This window comes from Saccopteryx leptura, chromosome 4 (assembly GCF_036850995.1).
Source record: "Saccopteryx leptura isolate mSacLep1 chromosome 4, mSacLep1_pri_phased_curated, whole genome shotgun sequence".
Taxonomy (NCBI): domain Eukaryota; kingdom Metazoa; phylum Chordata; class Mammalia; order Chiroptera; family Emballonuridae; genus Saccopteryx; species Saccopteryx leptura.
This window is the reverse complement of record NC_089506.1, coordinates 215,672,502-215,693,689: the sequence shown is the minus strand read 5'-3', so window position 1 is coordinate 215,693,689 and position 21,188 is coordinate 215,672,502. Positions and strand designations below refer to the sequence as shown.

At 56.5% G+C, this 21,188-nt stretch overlaps 1 protein-coding gene across 12 annotated transcripts in view; it reads right to left on the bottom strand.

The window, feature by feature from the left end:
- Window positions 1-986: 986 nt before the first annotated feature.
- LOC136403840 (interleukin-4 receptor subunit alpha-like) overlaps window positions 987-21,188 on the bottom strand; it is a 59,242-nt gene continuing 39,040 nt past the window's right edge. For 7 of the 12 annotated variants that reach the window (XM_066383104.1, XM_066383106.1, XM_066383101.1 and 4 more), the window contains 9 exons: window positions 20,930-21,017; window positions 18,563-18,701; window positions 16,991-17,145; window positions 15,117-15,268; window positions 11,881-12,037; window positions 8,392-8,491; window positions 6,568-6,643; window positions 4,716-4,765; window positions 987-3,889 (listed from right to left, as the gene is read on the bottom strand). In XM_066383104.1, the coding sequence (XP_066239201.1) occupies window positions 2,347-3,889; window positions 4,716-4,765; window positions 6,568-6,643; window positions 8,392-8,491; window positions 11,881-12,037; window positions 15,117-15,268; window positions 16,991-17,145; window positions 18,563-18,701; window positions 20,930-20,999 (2,442 nt within the window). In that variant the 5' untranslated portion in view covers window positions 21,000-21,017 and the 3' untranslated portion in view covers window positions 987-2,346. Of the gene's footprint in view, window positions 3,890-4,715; window positions 4,766-6,567; window positions 6,644-8,391; window positions 8,492-11,880; window positions 12,038-15,116; window positions 15,269-16,990; window positions 17,146-18,562; window positions 18,702-20,929; window positions 21,021-21,188 lie in introns of all 12 variants that reach the window. The other 5 variants (XM_066383100.1, XM_066383107.1, XM_066383108.1 and 2 more) reach the window with 1 other exon arrangement.

Here is a 21,188-nt window from a genome sequence, read left to right as displayed (position 1 = left end):
CTGTTAATGTTAGTGAGCCCCTTTTCCTCTCTAAAGCTAATTTTTCCCATCTGTAAACTGTGTGTGTATGTGTGGGTGGTGGGGGGGGGGAGGATGGCTCTGGCAGCTAATGAAATAGTTTTGAGCTCAACAGAAAGAAGACACAATTTTTAAGAGACTTTATTTATTGATTTGGGATGGGTGGAGAGGGAAGGAGAAACACTCATATGTGCCTTGACCGGGCAAGCCCAGGGTTTCAAGCCAGTGACCTTAGTGTTCCAGGTCGACACTTTATCCACTGCGCCACCACGAGGCAGGCAAAGGGGACAATTTTAACAAACATCAGGCTACATGGAAGTTGGTGAACTCCCCATCACCTCTAGTGCATTGTGTAGAATGCTAGAGGAGGAAGGGTCCTCAAACAGCCAAGCCCCTCATTTTGCAAGTGTGACAGAGACAGAGTGACCACAGAGAGGTTAAGATCCCCTGCCGGCCCGTCTGAGGCCCACTTCACCACACCTGCCTTAAGTCCAGATCAGATCACCTGGGTGACAGACACTGCCTGGGTTCAGTCACGGGCCTGCCCCTAACTAGCTGTGTGACTTTGGCAAAGTGTAGCAGCAGCTGCCGGTGCCCCTGGAAGTGCCCCTCCACCAATGACAGACGGGGGTTGGTGGATAAACAACCCAGCTCCCCCCACGGCCCTCTGCAGGGACACCTCCAGGCACGCGCTGCTCCGGCTTCCCAAAGCTCTCAGCAGGCTCCGGCGGCAGCTGCCCAGGCTGGCACTCTGTTTGATAACACACCTTTATTGCCTCCTGCCTGCCTTCCCTGCCTCGCTGCCCGACTTCCCAGGCAGGGTTTCCTGGCATCACCTCCTTGAATCCCTGTCTCAGGGAAACCCAAGCAGGGACAGCAAGTTATTTAACCGTTTGGGCTTCAGTTCTTCTGGATGGGAGGGTTCAATGATTTAATAGAGATAAAGCAGTCACCATGATGCCTGCCAGTATGTTTGTTTAATGAATGAAAAGAAAAAACTTTTATTTCTATAAAATGCCACCCTGTCATTCCCCCCTCCTCAGCAAATACAAATATCAGGTTTGACAGAGTCTTTGAGAGACACACACACATTGCTCATCCTCAGGGCCAGGCCAGCATGCAAGCTCAGTGTGCCCGGTGTTGGTGTCTAGAATGCCCAGCTCAGTGATCACAGACGCGAAGCTCTCCCTACAGTCTCTCTATGGCTGACAGCAACGGTGTCCGTGGGGCACGGGTCGGCCCCAAGCTGGGCGTGTTTATTCTGGGGATCCCATACTTAACCAGGGCCCCGGCCTTACAGTTGTATAGGAATCCGACAGCAAACTGTCACTGCTTGGTGACCATTATTTTTTTTTTCATTTTTTTCATTTTTTCCAAGTAAGAGGATAGGAGATAGACTCTTGTATAAAACCCAACTGGGATCCACCCGGCAACCCCTGTCTAGGGAAGATGCTTGCCCACCTGAGGCCATACTCACAACTGAACTATTTTTAGTGCCTGAGGCAGAGGCTCCATGGAGCCATCCTCAGAGTCTGGGGCCAATGCACTTGAACCAATCAAGCCATGGCTGCAGGAGAGGAAGAGAGAGAGAGGGAGAGAGAGAGAAAGGAGAGGGTAGAGAAGCAGATGGGCGCTTCTCCTGTGCGCTGCAACCGGAATCAAACCCAGGACATCCACATGCTGGGTTGACTCTCTACCAGTAAGCCAACTGGCCAGGGCCATGACCACCATTTCTCATGTGCTTGTGTTACCCCCACTTCACTGAGCACCCCTCCACAGCCCAGATCCTGCCTCCGGCATCCACCTAATGAAGCTCTGCTGAATGAATGGGCACCTCTGGGCAGATGACCGCAATTTCCCATCAGTTGCCCAAGGCCTCCCCAGGCTTAGTTAGTTTCTAGGCTCAGCATCCCATCCAGTGATCTGGCACCAAGCAGCTAGTCCCAGGACTGGGAAGACATGGGCAACTGCGTGACCAGGTGGACAAAGCATGCCTTGGGCGGGCCCGGCAGGGACAGCACGCTGGAGAAGCTGTGGACTGAGGAAGTGGCCAATGGCTCGTTTATAAGCCAAGGTGCCCAGGACCCTCCAGATCCCTGCAGGGGACTGCTCTGGGCACAGCTGCCTGGCACCCTCCCCTCCCATGGCACGTGCTGACCCTTCAGTCTAGTCAGTGTTGAGAACAGGGGGGTCTGGTCTCTGTACCCGTGTCAGACAACCTCACTTCACACCGGGGTTCTCGAGTCTTTCGGAAGTCTGCCAGCCGGGCCGCCTTCCTGGCGAGGCCCTCCCGGGCCTGGGAGGCACACAGCAGCACGAGGGCACGCACTAGGGAGCACTCGTGCACATGGGCCCCGTGGAGAGCATGGCCGCTGCCATTTTGGGAGTCTGGCTTGAGCTCTGAGCACTGCTGGGGCCAGGCTGGAAGGACGGGGAAGACGTCCCCCCCTTTAAGACACCGAAGGGTGCCGGAGAGGCTGGAGGGAGGCTGGCCTCCAGTGGAACCCCTCCTGGCAGGGGGTCTGGGGCCCTCGGGGGGCTCACTGGGGGCTCGGACCTGTCTCCACAACAGCAGCCACAGCAGGGGCTGGCCACAACGTGGACCTCGCCACGCTCCTCCTGACCGTGACACTGTTTCAGGTGGCCACACAGGTGGCAGGTGAGGGCTGAGTAGACAATGCCACTGCCCAGGTCGTCCCTGAGGGGGTCTGTGGCCTGCTCCAGGGAGAGCAGAGGCTTCTGGCTGTCCTCTCCCTTTGCCACTGGCTCCAGACCGGGGCGCTCCGGGGAGCTGCCCAGGAGGAGTGAGTTCTGGGGGCTGTGAGGAGGATCGGTGTCCAGTCCAAAGGTGAAAAGGGGGCCAGGGACCCCAGGGCAGCCAGAAGCGAGGCTCTGGAAGGGCCTGTAGGACCCTTCCCCACTGCTGACCTCAGCCCCAGATGGCCCTGGGCAGATGTCGCCGCTGGTGAGCAGGCTGGAGAAGGCCCTGTACCCAGCGTCTCCAGACGGGCTGAAGCCGGGGGAGCCCGCGCCCGGGGCGCTGCCCTGCTGCACCGCGCGCACAAACTCCCGATAGCCGCCGGCGGGGGCGGGGGCGGGGGCCGGGGCTGCCCCGTGCTGGAGGATGCTCCGGCGCAGGACCTGCTCCCAGGTCTCCGGCTCAGAGGGCTGGGGGGCAGAGAGGGTGCCGGGGTCCCCTTCCCCCCGGGGCTCGGCCAGCTCTGGGTCTGCGTCCGGCTCTGCGGGACCCGAGGACCGGCTCAAGGAACTGCTGAGGCTGCGGTAAGAGGGGTTGTCTGTGATGACGGCGGGCGTCTCTGTGACGGCCAGGCAGGCTGCGCTCTGCGTCAGAGTGGCGGGAGGGGCCGGCTCTGGGTAAAAAGGCTGCCCCCTGCCCTGAACTGATGTCTCCGCGAGCTCCTCACTTGGTAACTCAGCCCAGGGCATCGGAGCACTCACACCGTCTGCAGGTGGAAGGAGGCAGGACTCCCCCAGGCTCTGTGGCCAGAAGCCCCCATTGTCACCCCCAAGAAGGTCCAGGAACAGGCTCTCTGTCATCTGGGCTGCGATGTCCGCCCTGCTCTCCTGGAAGCCGCCCCCGCTGCTCTCGGGAGATGGGCAGAAGCTCCCTTCACCTTCCTCCACCTCCTCCTCCTCGCTCTCCCCCGGGGCCTCCAACAGCTCCACACACTTCACCACGCTGATGCTCTCTGGCCAGAGGACAGTCCTGCCCACCTCCACAGGGCACCATGCTGGCTTTCCAGGACTCTGGAAAGGGCCCTTTCTGGCAGCCTTGGAAGAAGTGCCTTCCTGTTCCACACCATGCTCCAGTAAACAGGGCAGGAGCTTAGTGAGACAAGTCTTCCAGTGTCTGCACAAGCAAAGAGAAGTTTGGTCAGGGTTCAGTTTCTTCACTAGAAAAACTCCTATTCATCCTTCAAAACCCAGCCTGAAGTCGCCCTGGACCGATGGTGTCTGCCTACTGCAGACATGCCTCCTGACTTCATGATCAATAATCTCCCCATCTACCCCATACTACCCTGGGGGCTCCTTGTAGGCAGGGCCTGTGCCTTCCTCTGGGGTGTCTGGGGACCAGCACACAACCTAGCACTTAATACAAACTCAGTCTATAAAATAAGGAAAAGTCTTTGTCAGGGATGATGGTATTTAAAATACTTACCAACATACCGCATAAGAATTGACCAACTAGAATGGCTCTGAGGTCCTAGGACATCGTCCTGAGTCCCCTGCTGTGCCAGGTGTAAACCCTTTAGTTGCTGGATTGTGGGCAGGCCCAGGAGGCCCAGAGGGAGGAGCGAAGGAGGCCAAGGTGACGGTGATGTCCTCAAGGGTTCGGGATGGCGGTATTTGCCAACCAGTATGCAATTATGTCAGTCAGTGTTTTAACAACTGTAGCAGCTTCCCGGTAGTCATCTCTACCAGCCTCCCTCAAGCCAGACTGTGCAGTCCCACAGGGTTAGGCACAGGCCACACCCACTTAGGGAAACTCAGGGGCTCGGCCACGCCTCCTCCTGCCACTCCCTGAAACCCAGCGTCACCAGATATGTGTGGAATGCGGAGGAAGAGAAAGCAGACATAGAGGGGCCAAGTGACCCTACTCTCAGCATGGGGCCCACTGCCCCGGTTCCATCCCCTTCCAAATCCACACAGGCCATGGCCGAAGTTCATATACGTACGGGCTCTTGGCTGGTTCCTGGCCTCCAGGCCTCTCCTGCCAGGGTGGCACCTGAAATACACAGACAGCCACTGAAACAGTGCGAAGGCCACTGTGGCTGGCCTGGGGCACAGCGCGCTCAGTAGGAAGCACCGCACGTCTCCACGCCCTGGGAAGGCTGTCAGCCTCGACATCACACGGGGCTGAGCTCGAGTCCAGCCACTCAGCAACCTGAGCCCCAGTTTCCTGGGAATTAGTGAGACCACCCGAATATTAAGTTGCTGTGGCTGGTGGCAAACAAGGCCGGTCATCTGTAGCTCCGCCCACCCTGAATCTGGCCTGGTCATGTGACTTGCTATGGCCAATTGAATGTGGCACAGGTGACACTGCGCAGCTGGACCAGCCTGCCGGAGGATGAGAAACACATGGCTTAGTCACCGCCATTGCCCCAGGTGAGACCTGTGGGTGAAGCCACTGGGGACGAGCTGGCCCAGAAGAGACCTGCCCAGCCCCGCCCAGATCCCCCCACCCACCTCACAGCTGAGCCGACCTGCAGAAGCAAGAGCTACAGAAAAGGGCGTTGTTTCAACTCGGTTTCCAGAAATTTGTTACATAGCAAAAGCTGACTGATACATAAACAACACTGACTATGTGCAGGACCCTGTCATATACACTTTACATATATTGTCTCGGTGAATTCCAATGCCAGCCCTGTTATTTAAGTACCACTGTAACCCACATGAGAAAACTGAGGTTCAGAGAAGTTGCGCAAGTCCACTCTGCAAGTATGTGGCAGAGCCAGGGTTCGAAGCCAGCACCAGCAGACTTCAGACTCCAGAGCCTGCCACAGGGTCCCTGGAGAACTGAGAACACTCAGAGATTCTAGAGCAGGGGTCTCAAACTTGCGGCCCGCCGAACAATTTTGTGCAGCCCGCAGACTAATCCATGAAGTTCAAAATATTATGGATAAAATTAAGTAAGCCTAGGGGCCTACTTGTATTTTTCATTTCTCTAGCATCCTAGCTAGATATTAGCTTAGTTAACAGCAGTTGTGATGCAAACTACAGTTTCTGGTCGTTTTGTGACACTGAGTAAACTGCATGTACGATTGTGCTTGTTGTACTGATTTTTTTTTTGTTTTCAACTGCAGTGAGAAAAGTGTTGCGTAACAGTTGCCTTTTGTAGACCTAGTGCGGCCCGCCGAACGGCTGTGATCTTGCTCTGCGGCCCACATGCTGAGTTGAGTTTGAGACCCCTGTTCTAGTGTCTAGACACTACCGGCATCCCACACTCCCTCTTTCCTAGAGAAGGGATCCAGCTCAGGCCAACCAGGTGGTGGCAGTGGGGAAATTGGCCCTACCCCTAGCTCAGGAGTGGCCACCTGGTTAGTCTCATGGTATTCCCACTCCTTACAGGTGATTGGTTCAGGGAAGAGCATGTGACACAATTTAGGCCAATGAGAAATGAGAGACTGGGTGGTGCTTTGGCGGCAGTTTCCTGCTCAGAAGAGGAAGACATACGGGCACAAGTCCCCTCTTCCTATCCTCTTGGCCTCCTGCCTGGTACAGGTGCCTCCCCACATGTGACATGCAGCGGACCTCAGGGTCATCTCCTTCCAGAGGAGGAACAAAGCAAGTCAGCAACCTGAGAAGAACCCACCCAAAGCTGAAAAAGTGGCTCTGAAAGCCTTGGGGAGGGCGGGGAAGCCGCGGGGCTCCTCATGACCACCTTGAGCTGCTGAATCAGCCCCCTGAGACCTCCCTGACTGCTCAGGCGCAGTTCCACAGCCAGTGAATGGCTTTAACATCCCAGACCTCGCGAATCCTATTTCCTGATAAGTGTAGCCCAGAGCATCGGAACCAGCCCTCTCTTACCTGAGGCTCCTGGACAATGGCCATGAGTGGGCTGTGAGCTGGGTTGGGAATCTGGTCCCACCATGCCTTCTTAATCCTGAAAAAGAAAAGGTGCTGGTCTCTCCTCCCATAAAATCCATCGTAGTCGCCAGTACTTACTCGGGATCAGAGACCATGTTGATGGTTTGGGAAGTCTCACCCTAACCCCATTCGCAGACGAGCAGACCGAGGCTCAGAGAGGTGAAGTACACCTGGCAGGCAGAGAGCCAGGTCGTGCTAGTTCCTGACTCGCCACCTCTGTCCTCGGTGGGGACGAACCCAGAGAAGTAGAAGAGACTCAAACTGCAGAGAATTCTGATTGTTCCCATCGACAGCCCCCTCATTGGAGCAGCTGAGAGCAAGGAGCAGGGAGAGGCCGGGGATGGCCCAAGAAGCTGAGGAAACCCAGAGAGAAACAGTTCCTTCTCTCTCCCTGGGTCGGCTGGAGCCACGGAGTGCCAGCTCTGAGAGGGAATGTCCTCAGATTACCCCTGGCTCAGCCTCCGCTGACTCCTCAGTCAGTCAACATGTCTTTACTGAGCACCTACTGACCACTCACTGTGCAGTGAACAAGACAGACCAAAGCCCTGCCCTCACAGAACTGACCTTCTAGAAGAGGGAGACAGACAAGCAGATACAGAAATGAATACCTGACATCACTGGATACAGCATTCAGTGCCATCAATAAAAATAAAGATGATAAGGGAGTAGAGAGGAATGGAGAGTGTGATCTAGGAAGGCCTCCCTGAGGAGGTGACCTGAGTGATAACTGAAGGTGGGAGAGGGCTCTCCAGGGAGGGAGCACAGTGAGTGCAGAGGCTCGGAGGGAACTTGCTCGGTGTGCTCAAAGAACAGCAAGGAGGCTGGTGTTCTGGGACACATCAAGTAGGGCTGGGAAGAACAGGCGATAGGGAAACTGAGGCTCAGAGAAGGGGAAAGACCGGTCCCGGGTGCCTAAGAGGTGTCAGTGACAAGATGTGGAGAAGAGAACCTACAATCCCTGCACACTTAACGTGTGCCCAGCGAAGGGCAGGGAACACTCCCTCATGTTGATCCTCAGCCATCACTGATAGACACGGTGAGGTAGAGCTTGCTAGTCCCATTTCAGAGATGGGAGGACTGAGGCTCTGAGACGTGTTTGCTAAGACTTGAAGTCACTGGAAACCAGGCTCCTCCTACCTCCAACCCACTGCGACCCAAGACTCCCTTAGGAGCTCAGGACTGAGGAGATGTGTTTTCACTATGTCTCAGCCTGGAGAGGAGGAACCCAAGGCTGACAGTCACACAGCTACCAAGCACCAAGGGCAGGATCTGAACCCAGGTCTCCTGACTCTGTCAGACCAGTCGTCTAGAATTCCTTGGGCTATTGTCACATGCCCCCAGCTGTCTGGACCGTACCCTGGGCCTGACCCATCTCCCTCTGCCAAAGGAAGTTCCGTTCCCCAGCTCTACCTTGGCCCGCTCCTCCCCACACTCAGGTCTCAGCTCGAATACCACCTCCTCCGAGGAGCCTGCCCTGGCCTCCCCACCTGAAACAGCACCCTGGAACATTTCTGCCCTTCGCCTGGTTTATCTCCTTTAGCGCATGGGTCACTGTGGAAAACGGCTGTGGTTGTCTGTGACCTGACCTCTGTTTCCCAGAAGGAGCGCAGGGTCCTTGTCAGTTTTGTTTCAGCTGTTGCTTCAGTGCCTGGCACGTAGTAGCCGCTCAGTAAACATTTGTTGTGGACAAAGGACGGCATGCTGACGAGTGAGGAGAGGGTTCCTGCCCACTCCGCACCCCACAGGGGCTGGCCCAGGACTCACTTGAGGATGCTGAAATAGCAGGACAGGCAGATGACCAAGATGACAAGGCAGGAGATGCTGACGGCGAGTGGGAGGTGCTTCTCCCAGGGCCACTTGTAGTCTGGAAGGGGGAGGGGAGGGCAGCCGTGAGCGCACTGTGCCTGGTCCCCATTTCCCAGAGCTGAGGACCCGTGCCTCGGGAAGGTGGTTTCTCAGACTCTGCGTGATGTGGCCACCACCGCCCTCCCAGCTCTCCCCGTCCTCCCCTCCCCTGCCTAGAGCCCTCGCCACATGGACCTCCTCACTGTCCCCTGCTCCTCCACGGCTCAGTGCCACCTTAGGATCTTGAACTTGCTGCTCTCTTTCCTGAAGCACAGAGGTCAACCACAGTGACCTTGGACCTGGACTACCCGAGTTCAGAGCCTGACTCTGTCGCATCCTCACTGGTGACCCAGGACATCCCTCACCCTCTCTGTGCCTCGGTTCCCGCAGCGGTGCAGTGGGGTCACTGACAGTACTGTTCTCAGAGGGTTGCCGTGGGGATACACGACTTAGTATCTACTGCGTGCAGAACGGTGCCTGTGCGCCCAGGAGCGGGTGCCGCTGTCGGCTCCGCACAGATGGCTCCTCCTCCTTCCCTGTCACTGTCACCTGCTCCACTTTCCCCTCTCCCCTCTCTACTGCGGCCCCTCCACCACTCCACCCCTCACCCCGCTTTATTTTCTTCCCAGACTTCCTGCCATCTGGATCTGGATCTGATTTACGCGTTTATTTTCTGTCTCCCCCTCCAGATGCCAGTTCCTCAAGAGCAGGGGCTTTTCTATCTGCTGTGTTCACTGCGGACTCCCCAGGGTCTAACACGGGACCAGGCACATAGTAGGAGCTCAATAAATATTCAATATCTGTGGAACTAACAAGCGAGCATCCAGCACATTGTATCTGTTCCACACAAGCTATTTCTCTTCCTTTCCCTTCCCTTCCCCAGGTCAATGGTAGGATCAGATCAATCCCACAACAGTTTTCCGAGGACTTACACCAGGGGTCCCCAAACTACGGCCCGCGGGCCACATGCGGCCCCCTGAGGCCATTTATCTGGCCCCCACCGCACTTCCAGAAGGGGCACCTCTTTCATTGGTGGTCAGTGAGAGGAGCATAGTTCCCATTGAAATACTGGTCACTTTGTTGATTTAAATTTACTTGTTCTTTATTTTAAATGGTATATTTGTTCCCATTTAGTTCTTTTACTTTAAAATAAGATATGTGCAGTGTGCATAGGGATTTGTTCATAGTTTTTTTTTATAGTCCAGCCCTCCAATGGTCTGAGGGACAGTGAACTGGCCCCTGTGTAAAAAGTTTGGGGGCCCCTGACTTACACTGTGCCTGGCCCTGTTCTGGGCACGGGAGACACAGACAGGGTAGACACTACCCACAGAGCTCCCAGCCCAGCGTGGGAGGCAGGTGAGCGAAGAGACATCCATGGAGCAAGGTGAGCGATGCTGAGAGGGCCGTGGTGGGCGGGGCTGGAGCACCCTCCAGGCACCACTGTGCCCTGCGCTCTGAAGAAGCCTCTTTCAGTGGATGCACACAACACCCCCCACTCCCCCACTGTGCAGAGGATGCCTGAGGCAGCCTCCCCACCTATCTCCCCCTCTTCTCCCCTGGTAGCAATGTGCCCACCCGAAGGTTTGGGCCAATCCCGATTGTCCTAGTCCCCTTCCAGACAGGTGAGTTCCCAGCCTCCGTGCTGCTGGGAGAGGCCATGGGACAGTCCTGGCCAATGAGATGCAAGGGAAAGTGTGCTAGGGAGGCTCCGGAAAGATACTTTGCTTCCTGATAAGAGAAAGATGTGCGAGGTGTGTTCCCTTTGGTTCTTGGGGCCTGAGGGTGTGTGCAGTAGCCAGCTTGGGGCCATGTGGTGACACATCTCTAAAACACTACCATGCTAAGGATGGCAGAAGAAAGGAAGACAGGGACCCAGGGTGACATCACTGAGCTGCTGTGTAAACCTGGGAAGGTCCACTTGTAAGACTACACTTTACACGACATAATTAAATATTTCTATTGCAAAAGCCATGTGTGATAAAGTCTCAAAGAGTTGTTTTAGGAATGCAACTACCAAATGAGGGACTACATTTCCCAGAATTCCTTACACCTGTGTGGCCATGTGACCAGTTTCGCCAATAGAACTTGAAAGGAAGTGATGTATGTCACTTCTAGGCTAAGGCTTTTAAGAAGCAGGTGTGGTCACCCTGCTCTCATTTCCTCTTCTGTTTTTGCTGGATGCGGGCAATGGCAGGGCCTGTACAGATTCTTAACATGGGATCGACAGACATCCAAAAAGGTTGTAGACAGAATTCAGGGGTCTGGGAACTTGGATGGGAAACAGCATCTTTATTTTCACTAACTTCTGACACCTAGCATTTCCTCCCATTAGAATGGAGAGAGCAAACCACAGGAAGAACAGTATCAGTCACTGGACTCCCAACAGAAATCACAGTTATTCTCACATCACATTTCAGCTGCTGGATGACAAATTATCGTTTATGTTCATCTACTTTGAAATTATACTGTTTATGAGAACTGCAGCTACATCTTGTTTTTAATGTGTTAAGACAGAGGCATATATTCCTAGATAACAAATACATTTTAAAATATTTTTATAATTGCATTTCAACAAAATTAGTCCCCCTTGTAATCCTATGTATTTTATTTTAGACATTTAGAAATATTATTCTGGCCTGACCCGGTGATAGCAGAACGAACAGAACATCAACCCAGAACACTGAGGTTGCCAGTTGGAAACCCGAGGTCGCTGGCTTGAGCTCAGTTTCACCAGCTTGAATGCATCAGGGTTACTGGCTTGAGACCGGGGTCATCAGCTTGAGCGCACGTTCATCAGCTTGAGCCCAAGTTCGCTGAATCAGCTTGAGCCCGAAGTCGCCAGTCCAATCCCAGGTCAAGGCATGAATGAGAAGCAATCAATGCACAACTAAGTAGAACAATAAGTTGATGCTTCTGTCTCTCTGTCTCCCTCCCCGTCTCTTTCCCTTCCTGTATCTCTCTCCATTCCTCTCTCAAAAAAAAAATAAATATATATATTATTACGCTATATATATATTATTATATATAAATATATATTATGAATAGGCCCCGCAGGCTTCACCAGACTGCCAAAGGGGTCCATGATACAAGATGGTTAATCATCTTTGTCCTAGAGAATGACAGAGCCAGCAGGAGGAAAACCACCCACAGGCCAGAAAAGTGCATGTCAGACTGTTACACGAGCAAGAAAGCCATGTGGACAGTGTTAAGGCCGGACCATGTGGGCTGTGTCACTGCAGCCTGGCCTACCTACCGGCCAGTACACCGTGTCAGTCTGTTCTCAGTTACCTGCGGTCAGAGGTATCCTGTGATATGGGAACCCAGAGCTCTGCCAGGGGAATGTCTGGCCACAGAGTCAACGTGGGGAGGGGAGATGCTGACTGCCCAGGACTCATGATAGATACTCACAGTTAAACCACTTGACACTGGGGCTCCACTCACTCCAGCTGCTGTTGTAGCTCGGAACCCAAGCCTTCACCCGTGCGCTGTAGTTAGCCCCAGGCTTTAGGGTGCTGTCTGGGATGTAGAGGATGGGTTCCTTGTAGGTCACATTGTGGACGCTGAACTGGAGAGGAGAGGAAGACATTACTGCACCAGCTGGGGGGAGGGGCGTGCCAGCTCCCACTCTGGCTGCTGTCCTTAGCTGGCCCCACAGGGAGTAAGAGCTACCAGCCTGGGTATTTGGTTACTCCTCCAGATCAGTCCTTTGTGTGCCACCTCCAGAACATGGACCAGCGTCTAGTGAGCTGGGTCAGGAAATCGTCCTCACCCCACTGTCCTAACCCCCCACTGAGTAGCCATACAACTTGACTGTGCACGGAAGAGGTTTCGTTTCCTCATCTGTACATAGAGGGTAAGGGTCCCTACTTCACTCTCCGACTGTGTGACCTTAGGTAAGTGACATAACCACTCGGGCCTCAATGTACTCTTCTGCAAAATGGCGATAATGAGGGGGCTTACTTCCCAGGGCTGTTGTGAGGATCAAATGGGTTAATCCAGGTAAGCACTTAGACAGGGCCTGGCCCACTGGGAGCATGACAGTGCTCTTTCTGAAGCACAGTCACTGAGCCCCTCTCTCTCCTTCATGGCTCTCTTGGTGGCAGACAGACTCTGAGAGGGCCCCGTGATCCCCACCTTGGATCAAGCCCTGTGTGGTCCCTTCTTCTTGAGCATGAGCAGGGCTCGAGAATTGTTTCTAACCGACAGAACGTGCAAAGGTGATGGATACGTGTGTGACTGCATTATGTAAGATGTAATCCCAACTCGCTAGGATATTCTCTCTCTTTCTCTCTCCCGTGCTGGCTTTGAGAAAGCCACAAGGGAAGGGACAGAGGGTGGCCTCCTGCCAAGAACCTGGGGCCCTCAGTCCCACAGTCCACAAGAAACAACGCTGCCCACATCCCAGGAGCTGTAAGTGATCCTTCTCCAGTCGAGTCCACAGTGAGACCACAGCCCTGGCCAACTCCTGGATTGCTCAGGGACCCGTGAGCCGTGCCAGACTCCGGACCCCCAGAAACTGGGGGGCAATGCATGCGTGCTGTTTAAGGCCACTACGTCTGTGGTGACATTATGATGTAGCAAGGGAAGACTAACGCGGTGGCAAATGAACATGCACATCTGTTGCACAGACATGAACTCTGGAAGGACAAGGCACCCCTGGACCCTGGGCCGGCCTCCCTGCCCTGGCAAGGGACAGAGCCGCGCTCAGCCCCTGAGCAGACAGACTGGAGGGTACAGTCGCCATCAGAGAGAAACAAGTTCCCATTCTAAGTCCTTCTCTACCATGTGATTTTTTTACTTCAAGTAAATACTACTTTTATTTTCTTTTAAAGAATTAAAAAAAATAAAAAGTGAAATAAAATCTGTGTTCAAGATCGATTCTGCTGGCAAGTAAGTGGCCCAAACCCTCTGCGTGGGGCTCCCCTTTCTACGGGGTCCTTTTTTCTGCAGCTCTCCCTGGTCCTCAGGGCCCTGCAGCCCCTTCCCGGCTGCTGGACCCGTGCTGGGGAGCCAGCGGTCTGGTGTAAAGGGCGCCAGAGTAGGCTGCACAGCCAGAAACCGGGTGGAGGTGCAGGAACTATGCGGGGAGCTGAGGCTGGGCGGGAGCGGCGGGAGGGTGGAGCGGATGGGGGCGGAGCTGAGGCTGGGCGGGAGCTGCGGGAGGGCGGAGCAGATGGGGGCGGAGCTGAGGCTGGGCGGGAGCTGCGGGAGGGCGGAGCAGATGGGGGCCGAGCTGAGGCTGGGCGGGAGCTGCGGGAGGGCGGAGCAGATGGGGGCGGAGCTGAGGCTGGGAGGGAGCTGCGGGAGGGTGGAGCGGATGGGGGCGGAGCTGAGGCTGGGAGGGAGCTGCGAGAGGGTGGAGCGGATGGGGGCGGAGCTGAGGCTGGGAGGGAGCTGCGGGAGGGTGGAGCGGATGGGGGCGGAGCTGAGGCTGGGAGGGAGCTGTGGGAGGTGGGGCGGATGGGGGCGGAGCTGAGGCTGGGAGGGAGCTGTGAGAGGGTGGAGCGGATGGGGGCGGAGCTGAGGCTGGGAGGGAGCTGTGAGAGGGTGGAGAGGATGGGGGCGGAGCTGAGGCTGGGAGGGAGCGGCGGGAGGGTGGAGCGGATGGGGGCGGAGCTGAGGCTGGGAGGGAGCTGCGGCAGGGTGGAGCGGATGGGGGCGGAGCTGAGGCTGGGAGGGAGCTGTGGGAGGTGGGGCGGATGGAGCTCTATAGGCCCACAGTTGCCAGGGAGAAAGGAGGAGGGTGTGTCAACACTCTTTGTGCGGGGCAAGGGAGCCTGTCCGTGCTACCCACCCCATGCTCTCAGTAGCCCATGGGGTGGGGCTCGTTACCCCATATTACAGATGAGGAAACTGAGGCACACGGAGGTCGAGTGACATGCTCAAGATCACACAGTGGGCAAGAGCAGGGCAGGTATTGGAACCCAGCTCCGTGGGGCGCGGGCCCGTGGTGTGCAGCCGTAACTCCGGTGGGAGTGTCTAAAGGAGGACACGTCCTGGCAGGAGGTCACCTCACCTCTACCTGCAGCTGAAATAGACGGGCCACGCCCTCACCGTCTGCAGCTGTTGTTACTGACTGGGCAGATAGCTCTGCCTGTGACAAGTGTCCATACACTCACTGGAAAAGGAACCCACTCTCTCTGCTGTGGCTGGAAAGCAAGTGTCAGACGCCACGGGTGTCAAATAAAAGCAAGCACGGTGGGAACCCAGAGAGGGCGTTGAATTATGGCTGACCCTGCTTCCCGAGGGCAGCTTCTGAGCCCGCGGCCTCCTGTTACAACAGGACTCTAGTAAACTGAGACGCCTTCCTTGACACGTCTGTTGGGAGAGATGACAGAGTGACTGTCTCACTGTGGGACGTGGTCACTGAATTGTGTTCCCTCCCAGCCCCTGAGAAACAGAAACGTGGCCCAGAGCCTTTCTTTACAGATGAGGAACAGGCCGGGAAACAATGTCTCTTCACTGCACACTGGGCATCTGTGAGGGGTAGAGGGACTGGCCCTGCCCAGAGCCAGGGCAGAAGCCAGGACTCTAGGTCCCCGGGGTTGCTGTCCGCCTGGACTACCCCTCTGTCTTCCACCCCAGGGCCTGGGTCTACACCACCGAGTCCTAAGAGGTGCAGAACCCCTGCAGCGCCCACTCACCTCTGTGGGGTCACCGTCATTTGACATGTTGACCAGGTAGGAGAGCTGGGAGTACAGGATATTATCAGAAGGGTATGGGTTGCTCCAGGTCAGCTGCCACGTGCGGGAGATGGTGGCAACAGCCGTGAGGTTTCTGGGGGCGGGCGGTTTCACTGCGGAGAAGCGGAGAAGCGGTGCCTGGTGAGGGCCGGGCGGACCGCAGACCCCACCTCCATACACAGTTGTAAGGTGCCACGCAGCATAATCAGAGTCATAACAGAATGACAACCGTAACACTCATCCTAATGTGGCTACACTGCTACTTGGTGCCAAAGTGGCTATCTTTCTCCAGCGAACCAAAATCAAGAAAAATACTTAATAAATAATACAGCGCACAGATGTGGCTGAAAGCGTGATTCAATCCTGATTTTGATCTATGTGTTTAAAAACAAGTCTGTTTTTAAGGAATCACACCAGTGAACAAGGTCACAAGTATACAATATGCATTAAAATCAACACACATAGGTAAGAATTCTTTTAATTCATGGGTCAATTTATTTATTTATTTATTTATTTTTTCCCCGTATTTTTCCGAAGCTGGAAATGGGGAGGCAGTCAGACAGACTCCCGCATGCGCCCAACCGGGATCCACCCGGCACGCCCACCAGGGGGCGATGCTCTGCCCATCTGGGGCATTGCTCTGAGGCAACCAGAGCCATTCTAGTGCCTGAGGCAGAGGCCACAGAGCCATTCTCAGCGCCCCGACCAACTTTTTTTTTTTTTTTTTTTTTTTTTCTGAAGCTGGAAACGGGGAGAGACAGTCAGACAGACTCCCACATGCGCCCGACCGGGATCCACCCGGCACGCCCACCAAGGGGTGACGCTCTGCCCACCAGGGGGTGATGCTCTGCCCCTCCGGGGCGTCGCTTTGCTGCGACCAGAGCCACTCTAGCACCTGGGGCAGAGGCCAAGGAGCCATCCCCAGCGCCCGGGCCATCTTTGCTCCAGTGGAGCCTCGGCTGCAGGAGGGGAAGAGAGAGACAGAGAGGAAGGAGAGGGGGAGGGGTGGAGAAGCAGATGGGCGCTTCTCCTGTGTGCCCTGGCCGGAAATCGAACCCAGGACTTCTGCACGCCAGGCCGACGCTCTACCACTGAGCCAACCGGCCAGGGCTTCTTGGGTCAATTTAAATAACCCCTGACCACCAGCGGGATGAGCAGGCCCTTTAGGAAATGCCCATGGGGTGGGGGCGAGAGGGGGGCCTGTGAGCTCTGCAACATTGCAGAGACTGCCTCTGCTGCCCAGCAGCTGTGTGGCCTTAGGCAGGTTACTTGCCTTCTCTGTACTACAGATTATTCAATTCAAAATAGGGATAGTAACACTCTTCTGGAAACAGGCTCAGAGAGGTAATGTGACTTGCCCAAGGACACACAGCAATAAATGGTGTTTTAAAGTCCTGTCCCTACATCCCAGCAAGCTCCCAGGGAACGCCTGCAGGACTCGCTAGCAGGACAAGGTCAGCCTTCCACCACCAGACTGTCTGAAGCCGCAGCAGCTGCGCAGTCGGCAGAGAGCGGAGGGACAACACCAGGTTCTGTCTCAGGTTTGCAGCAGGCCTGCCTTCTGTCAGACAGGCCCGCTCCCAATGCCCCAGTAGGGCACGGAAATTCTGAGGGTACAAATACCTGAGCTCACAGGGGCCTGATGTACTGCTGAGCCCCACCCCATTTCAAAGATGGGAAGACTAAGGGCCCAGATTAGGGCAAGAACTTCACCCAGTTTAAGAAAAAGTAAGAGGCTGCCTGGGTCCTGCTCCCCCAGAGTCCAGCCCCGCCCACTCAGAGCCCCGCCCACTCAGAGCCCCACCCACCCCAGGGCCCCGCCCCACCCCACTCACCATGGTCGCTGGGCTTGAAGGAGCCGTTCCACAGCAGCTGCGTCCCAGCCCACAGGTCCAGCTGATAGGTGTCCCCAATGACCATGCCGACATCCATCAGCATATCACACAGGCACACCGTGCTTTCTCTGTTCTCAGGGACACACGTGAGGTTTCTGTAGACACGGCGCTGCATTAGGCAGGTCTGCACGCATGGGTGTCCCCGTACACGCCGCAAGGAACCACATGCTCTTCCAGTTCCCTGGCCACCCTGCCTCAAGGACCAGGTCAAGGGACGTGGAAGCAGAGAGGCCAGGGTGTGTGGTGGGGGACAGTGGACCAGGGCTGCTGTCCCTGTTAGCCACAGGGACTCATACACTTGTGGCCATGGCCGTGGTCCAAGGACTCAGCTTATCCCGAAAAGCCAGGGAAAGGGGAGAACCCGTGGCATAAGGAATCTGTAACGATACACGTGTGTGCTCTATAACACCCCTGGGGGCACAGCTTGACCCAGCGCACAGAGGGCTGGGGCACACGCCCTGGGCACCACAGCACGATCCTGACGTGCCTCCCGAAACTGCCAACCCCACGTCTCAGAGGCCAGGCCTGGGGGCAGCAAACGTTTTCTGTAAAGGGCCGGACAGTAAATATTTTGGGATTTGAGAGCCACACCATCTCTGTCCCAACCACACAACTCTGCTGACCTGGCATAAAAGCAGCCACAGACAATATGTAAGTGAATGCGCCTGGCTGTGACCAACAAAATTGTCCCTAGGCAGGCAGGTGGTGGGCCCGCTGTGGCCCAGGGGCCATAGTTTCCCATCTCCGGGCTAGGCCCACGTATTGCCCACAGAAGCACAGCCTGTCCACCCCAGTGCATCATGGGATGCCACCTCTGTGGTGTGCCTACGTCCTGGTGTGTCTGTCCTGTACCTCAGTGTGCCTGACCCTGCGTGCCCTGTGTACCTGACCATGTCCCGGGCACACCTGTAACGGTACCCCGTGTACACGGATTAGCCACATTCCATGGTGAACTACACCACTAACACTGCACCCCAGACAGTGGTCTAGCGGGTCTCCAAGCGTGGACTGGGCACCCCCCAGCTCAACCTGTTTTCATTATCACACTAAGATGCCATCTTCCACTTTACTCTCTTTCTCTCACAAGCATATAGCAGAGTTTTCTAGAAGCTACATGGCATGTTATGATGTCTTTGCTCTGATGGCTTGTGTGTTGAGATTTAAATTTTCTGTTTTAATTCCTAATAGTGTAAATATCAATAGCTATAAGCTACCTAAGCAAAAGCGTTTGGGGTCCTCACTAATTTTCAAACATGCAAGAGTCCCGAGACTGAATGTTTGAGAACCGCTAGTGTGGTCCAGTATTCCACCCACATCCACACGCCACACGCCTCGGTGACAGTGCTCAGAGGACCACAGCGCACTCCCTGCATCTCACGCACACCCCGCCCTAGGGCGCCCCGCTCCCACCCCCTGCCCAGAAGCTGCAGCAAACCACATTTAGCACCGGGCACTCCAGGGCACCCCGGGACCAGCGAACCCCAGGGCCAGCTCCCAGCCTTCCCTGCTTACTTCGAATTCCAAAATTTCAGCTGGTAAGTCAGGCGGAGCTCGGCGCTGCAGTTGGTGGGGCCATCCAGCCTCCACTCACAGGTGGAGGTCCTGATGTAGTCGGAGAAGCAGGTGGGCTGATGCAGGACCTTCACACTCCCTGGGGGACAAGGGAGCACCCTGAGCAGCTGGAGCCCAACAGCGAGGGACAGGCGCTGCCCGGACAAGTCGGAAACCAGCCCGAACACAACTGAGGGCCCCTCCCAAAACAAGGACACCACAGTCACGGGCACATCATGTGCCCGTCTTCACAGAACTGGGCCGGAACTGGGCTCCTGGGGCCTCCCAGCTGGCACTGAGGTGACTCCTGAAGCTGAAGAAATACCGGGTTCCCCAAGTGCACCTTTATGCTATGCAGCTCAGTGACCGGCCTTTGGTCAAGGTAAAGCAACATGCATGCCAGTCTAAGGACGACTACTGCCCAGGGGCCGTCTGTCCTGCAGCGGGGTGTGGGGGGAGGGGTGGCTGTTCTCCATGCGCCCACTCCCCGCCCCCCTCGATTCTCACCCCTCTCTGAGCTCAGGAGGCTGGCCCCCAAGGTCTTGTCACCCAGGTGCCCTTGTCCTCTGGCTTCTTGTCGGGTTGGGCCAATCTCAAAGGCGGGGTGAGGGGCTGGGCACTTCTTCCAGCCGGGCAGTGGCAGAGCTGCTCTTGAAACCGGCAGGATGTCTAAACGGTCTGCCAAGTCATCTGAGAGCCATCGCTAAGCTCTGACTGCCCAGCTCTGACCGCCCAGCACTGACCGGCAGGCGGCGCCATGCCCCAGTGGCCAGCACCAGCCCCATCATGTCTGAGAGCCACCACCCAGCTCTGAGCGCCCGGCACCGACTGCCCGGCTCTGAGTGCCCGGCACCGACTGCCCGGCTCTGAGCGCCCGGCACCGACTGCCCGGCTCTGAGCGCCCGGTACCGACTGCCCGGCTCTGAGCGCCCGGCACCGACTGCCCGGCACCGACTGCCCGGCTCTGAGCGCCCAGTACCGACTGCCCGGCTCTGAGCGCCCGGCACCGACTGCCCGGCTCTGTGCGCCCGGCACCGACTGCCCGGCTCTGAGCGCCCGGCACCGACTGCCCGGCTCTGTGCGCCCGGCACCGACTGCCCGGCTCTGAGCGCCCGGCACCGACTGCCCGGCTCTGTGCGCCCGGCACCGACTGCCCGGCTCTGAGCGCCCGGCACCGACTGCCCGGCTCTGAGCGCCCGGCACCGACTGCCCGGCTCTGTGCGCCCGGCTCTGTGCGCCCGGCACCGACCGCCCGGCTCTGAGCGCCCGGCACCGACCGCCCGGCTCTGAGCGCCCGGCACCGACCGCCCGGCTCTGAGCGCCCGGCTCTGAGTGCCCGGCACCGACCGCCCGGCTCTGAGCGCCCGGCACCGACCGCCCGGCTCTGTGCGCCCGGCACCGACCGCCCGGCTCTGAGTGCCCGGCACTGACTGGCAGGCGACACTGCGCCCAAGTGGCCAGCACCGGCCCCATTGCAGCTGCCATCAGTCTGCATTTGTCCTCTGGGTAAAGGATTCACCATGCTGAACAGACTCGTAGAGATCTAATAAATACCTCAGACTTTCCTCCTCTGATTCTCTGCCCCCATCTCAGAAATAACAACCATGTCCCTCCTGGCCGCTCAGGTCAGAAACCTCAGAGTCATCCCTGACACTTCTCTCTCCCCCCCAATTCCAGTCTGTCTTCAAATCTCCCTCTCAATGGACCCAAAGCCAGCTCCCTCTTGTCATCCCGGCTGGGCCAAGCTGCCCAGCTGCTGCGGAGCCTCCTTCCTGGCTTCCCAGCCTCACCTTGTACTTACAGACCAAGGGGTCCCTTTTAATGTGACAGGTCAGGTCGCTCCTCTGCTTTGACCCCCTAAGGCCCTTTCTGACTCGGTCACCCCGTCTGCTGGCATCCCAGCCTCCTGTGGTCCCTACAACAGCCCAGGCAGGCTCCGGGCTCCTGGGTCCTCTGAGATCCTCCTACCCAGACACTCACTGCCCGGCGCCCCCTTCCTTCAAGCCTCTGCCTGACTGTTTGTCACTCTGTGAAGACTTCCCTGAGCACGTATTTTAAATTGCAATCCTCCACTCGACCCAACCTTCCCAGTCCTCCCTACTATTCTATATCGACTGTTTCTATCACCTTCTAACGATCTTTAGAATTTACTTACAATTAGAACCATCTGTCATAGGCTGTCTCCTCCCACTAAAATGTAATCTCGGCAAGGCAGGAAGGCAGGAAGGCAGGAAGGCAGGAAGGCAGGAAGGCAGGAAGGCAGGAAGGCAGGAAGGCAGGAAGGCAGGAAGGCAGGAAGGCAGGAAGGCAGGAGAGATGGTGACTTACCAGAACCTGCAGCCCATACCAGGATCAGGCAGCTCACAGGGAGCATGAGCCCAGAGCCAAGCCGCCCCATTGGGAGATCCGAAGGCACCTGCTGAGAGAGAGTGAGCCAGGTTAGCGCCAACTCAGGGTCCCCCTCATCCCTGTCACCCTAGTACAACCTTCAGAACTCACTCCAGACACAACCGTCCCCCAGCCCTGGCCACCATTTGTGTCTCTGCCAACAATGAGCCTTTCACATTCACCGGAGATCTGTTGATAA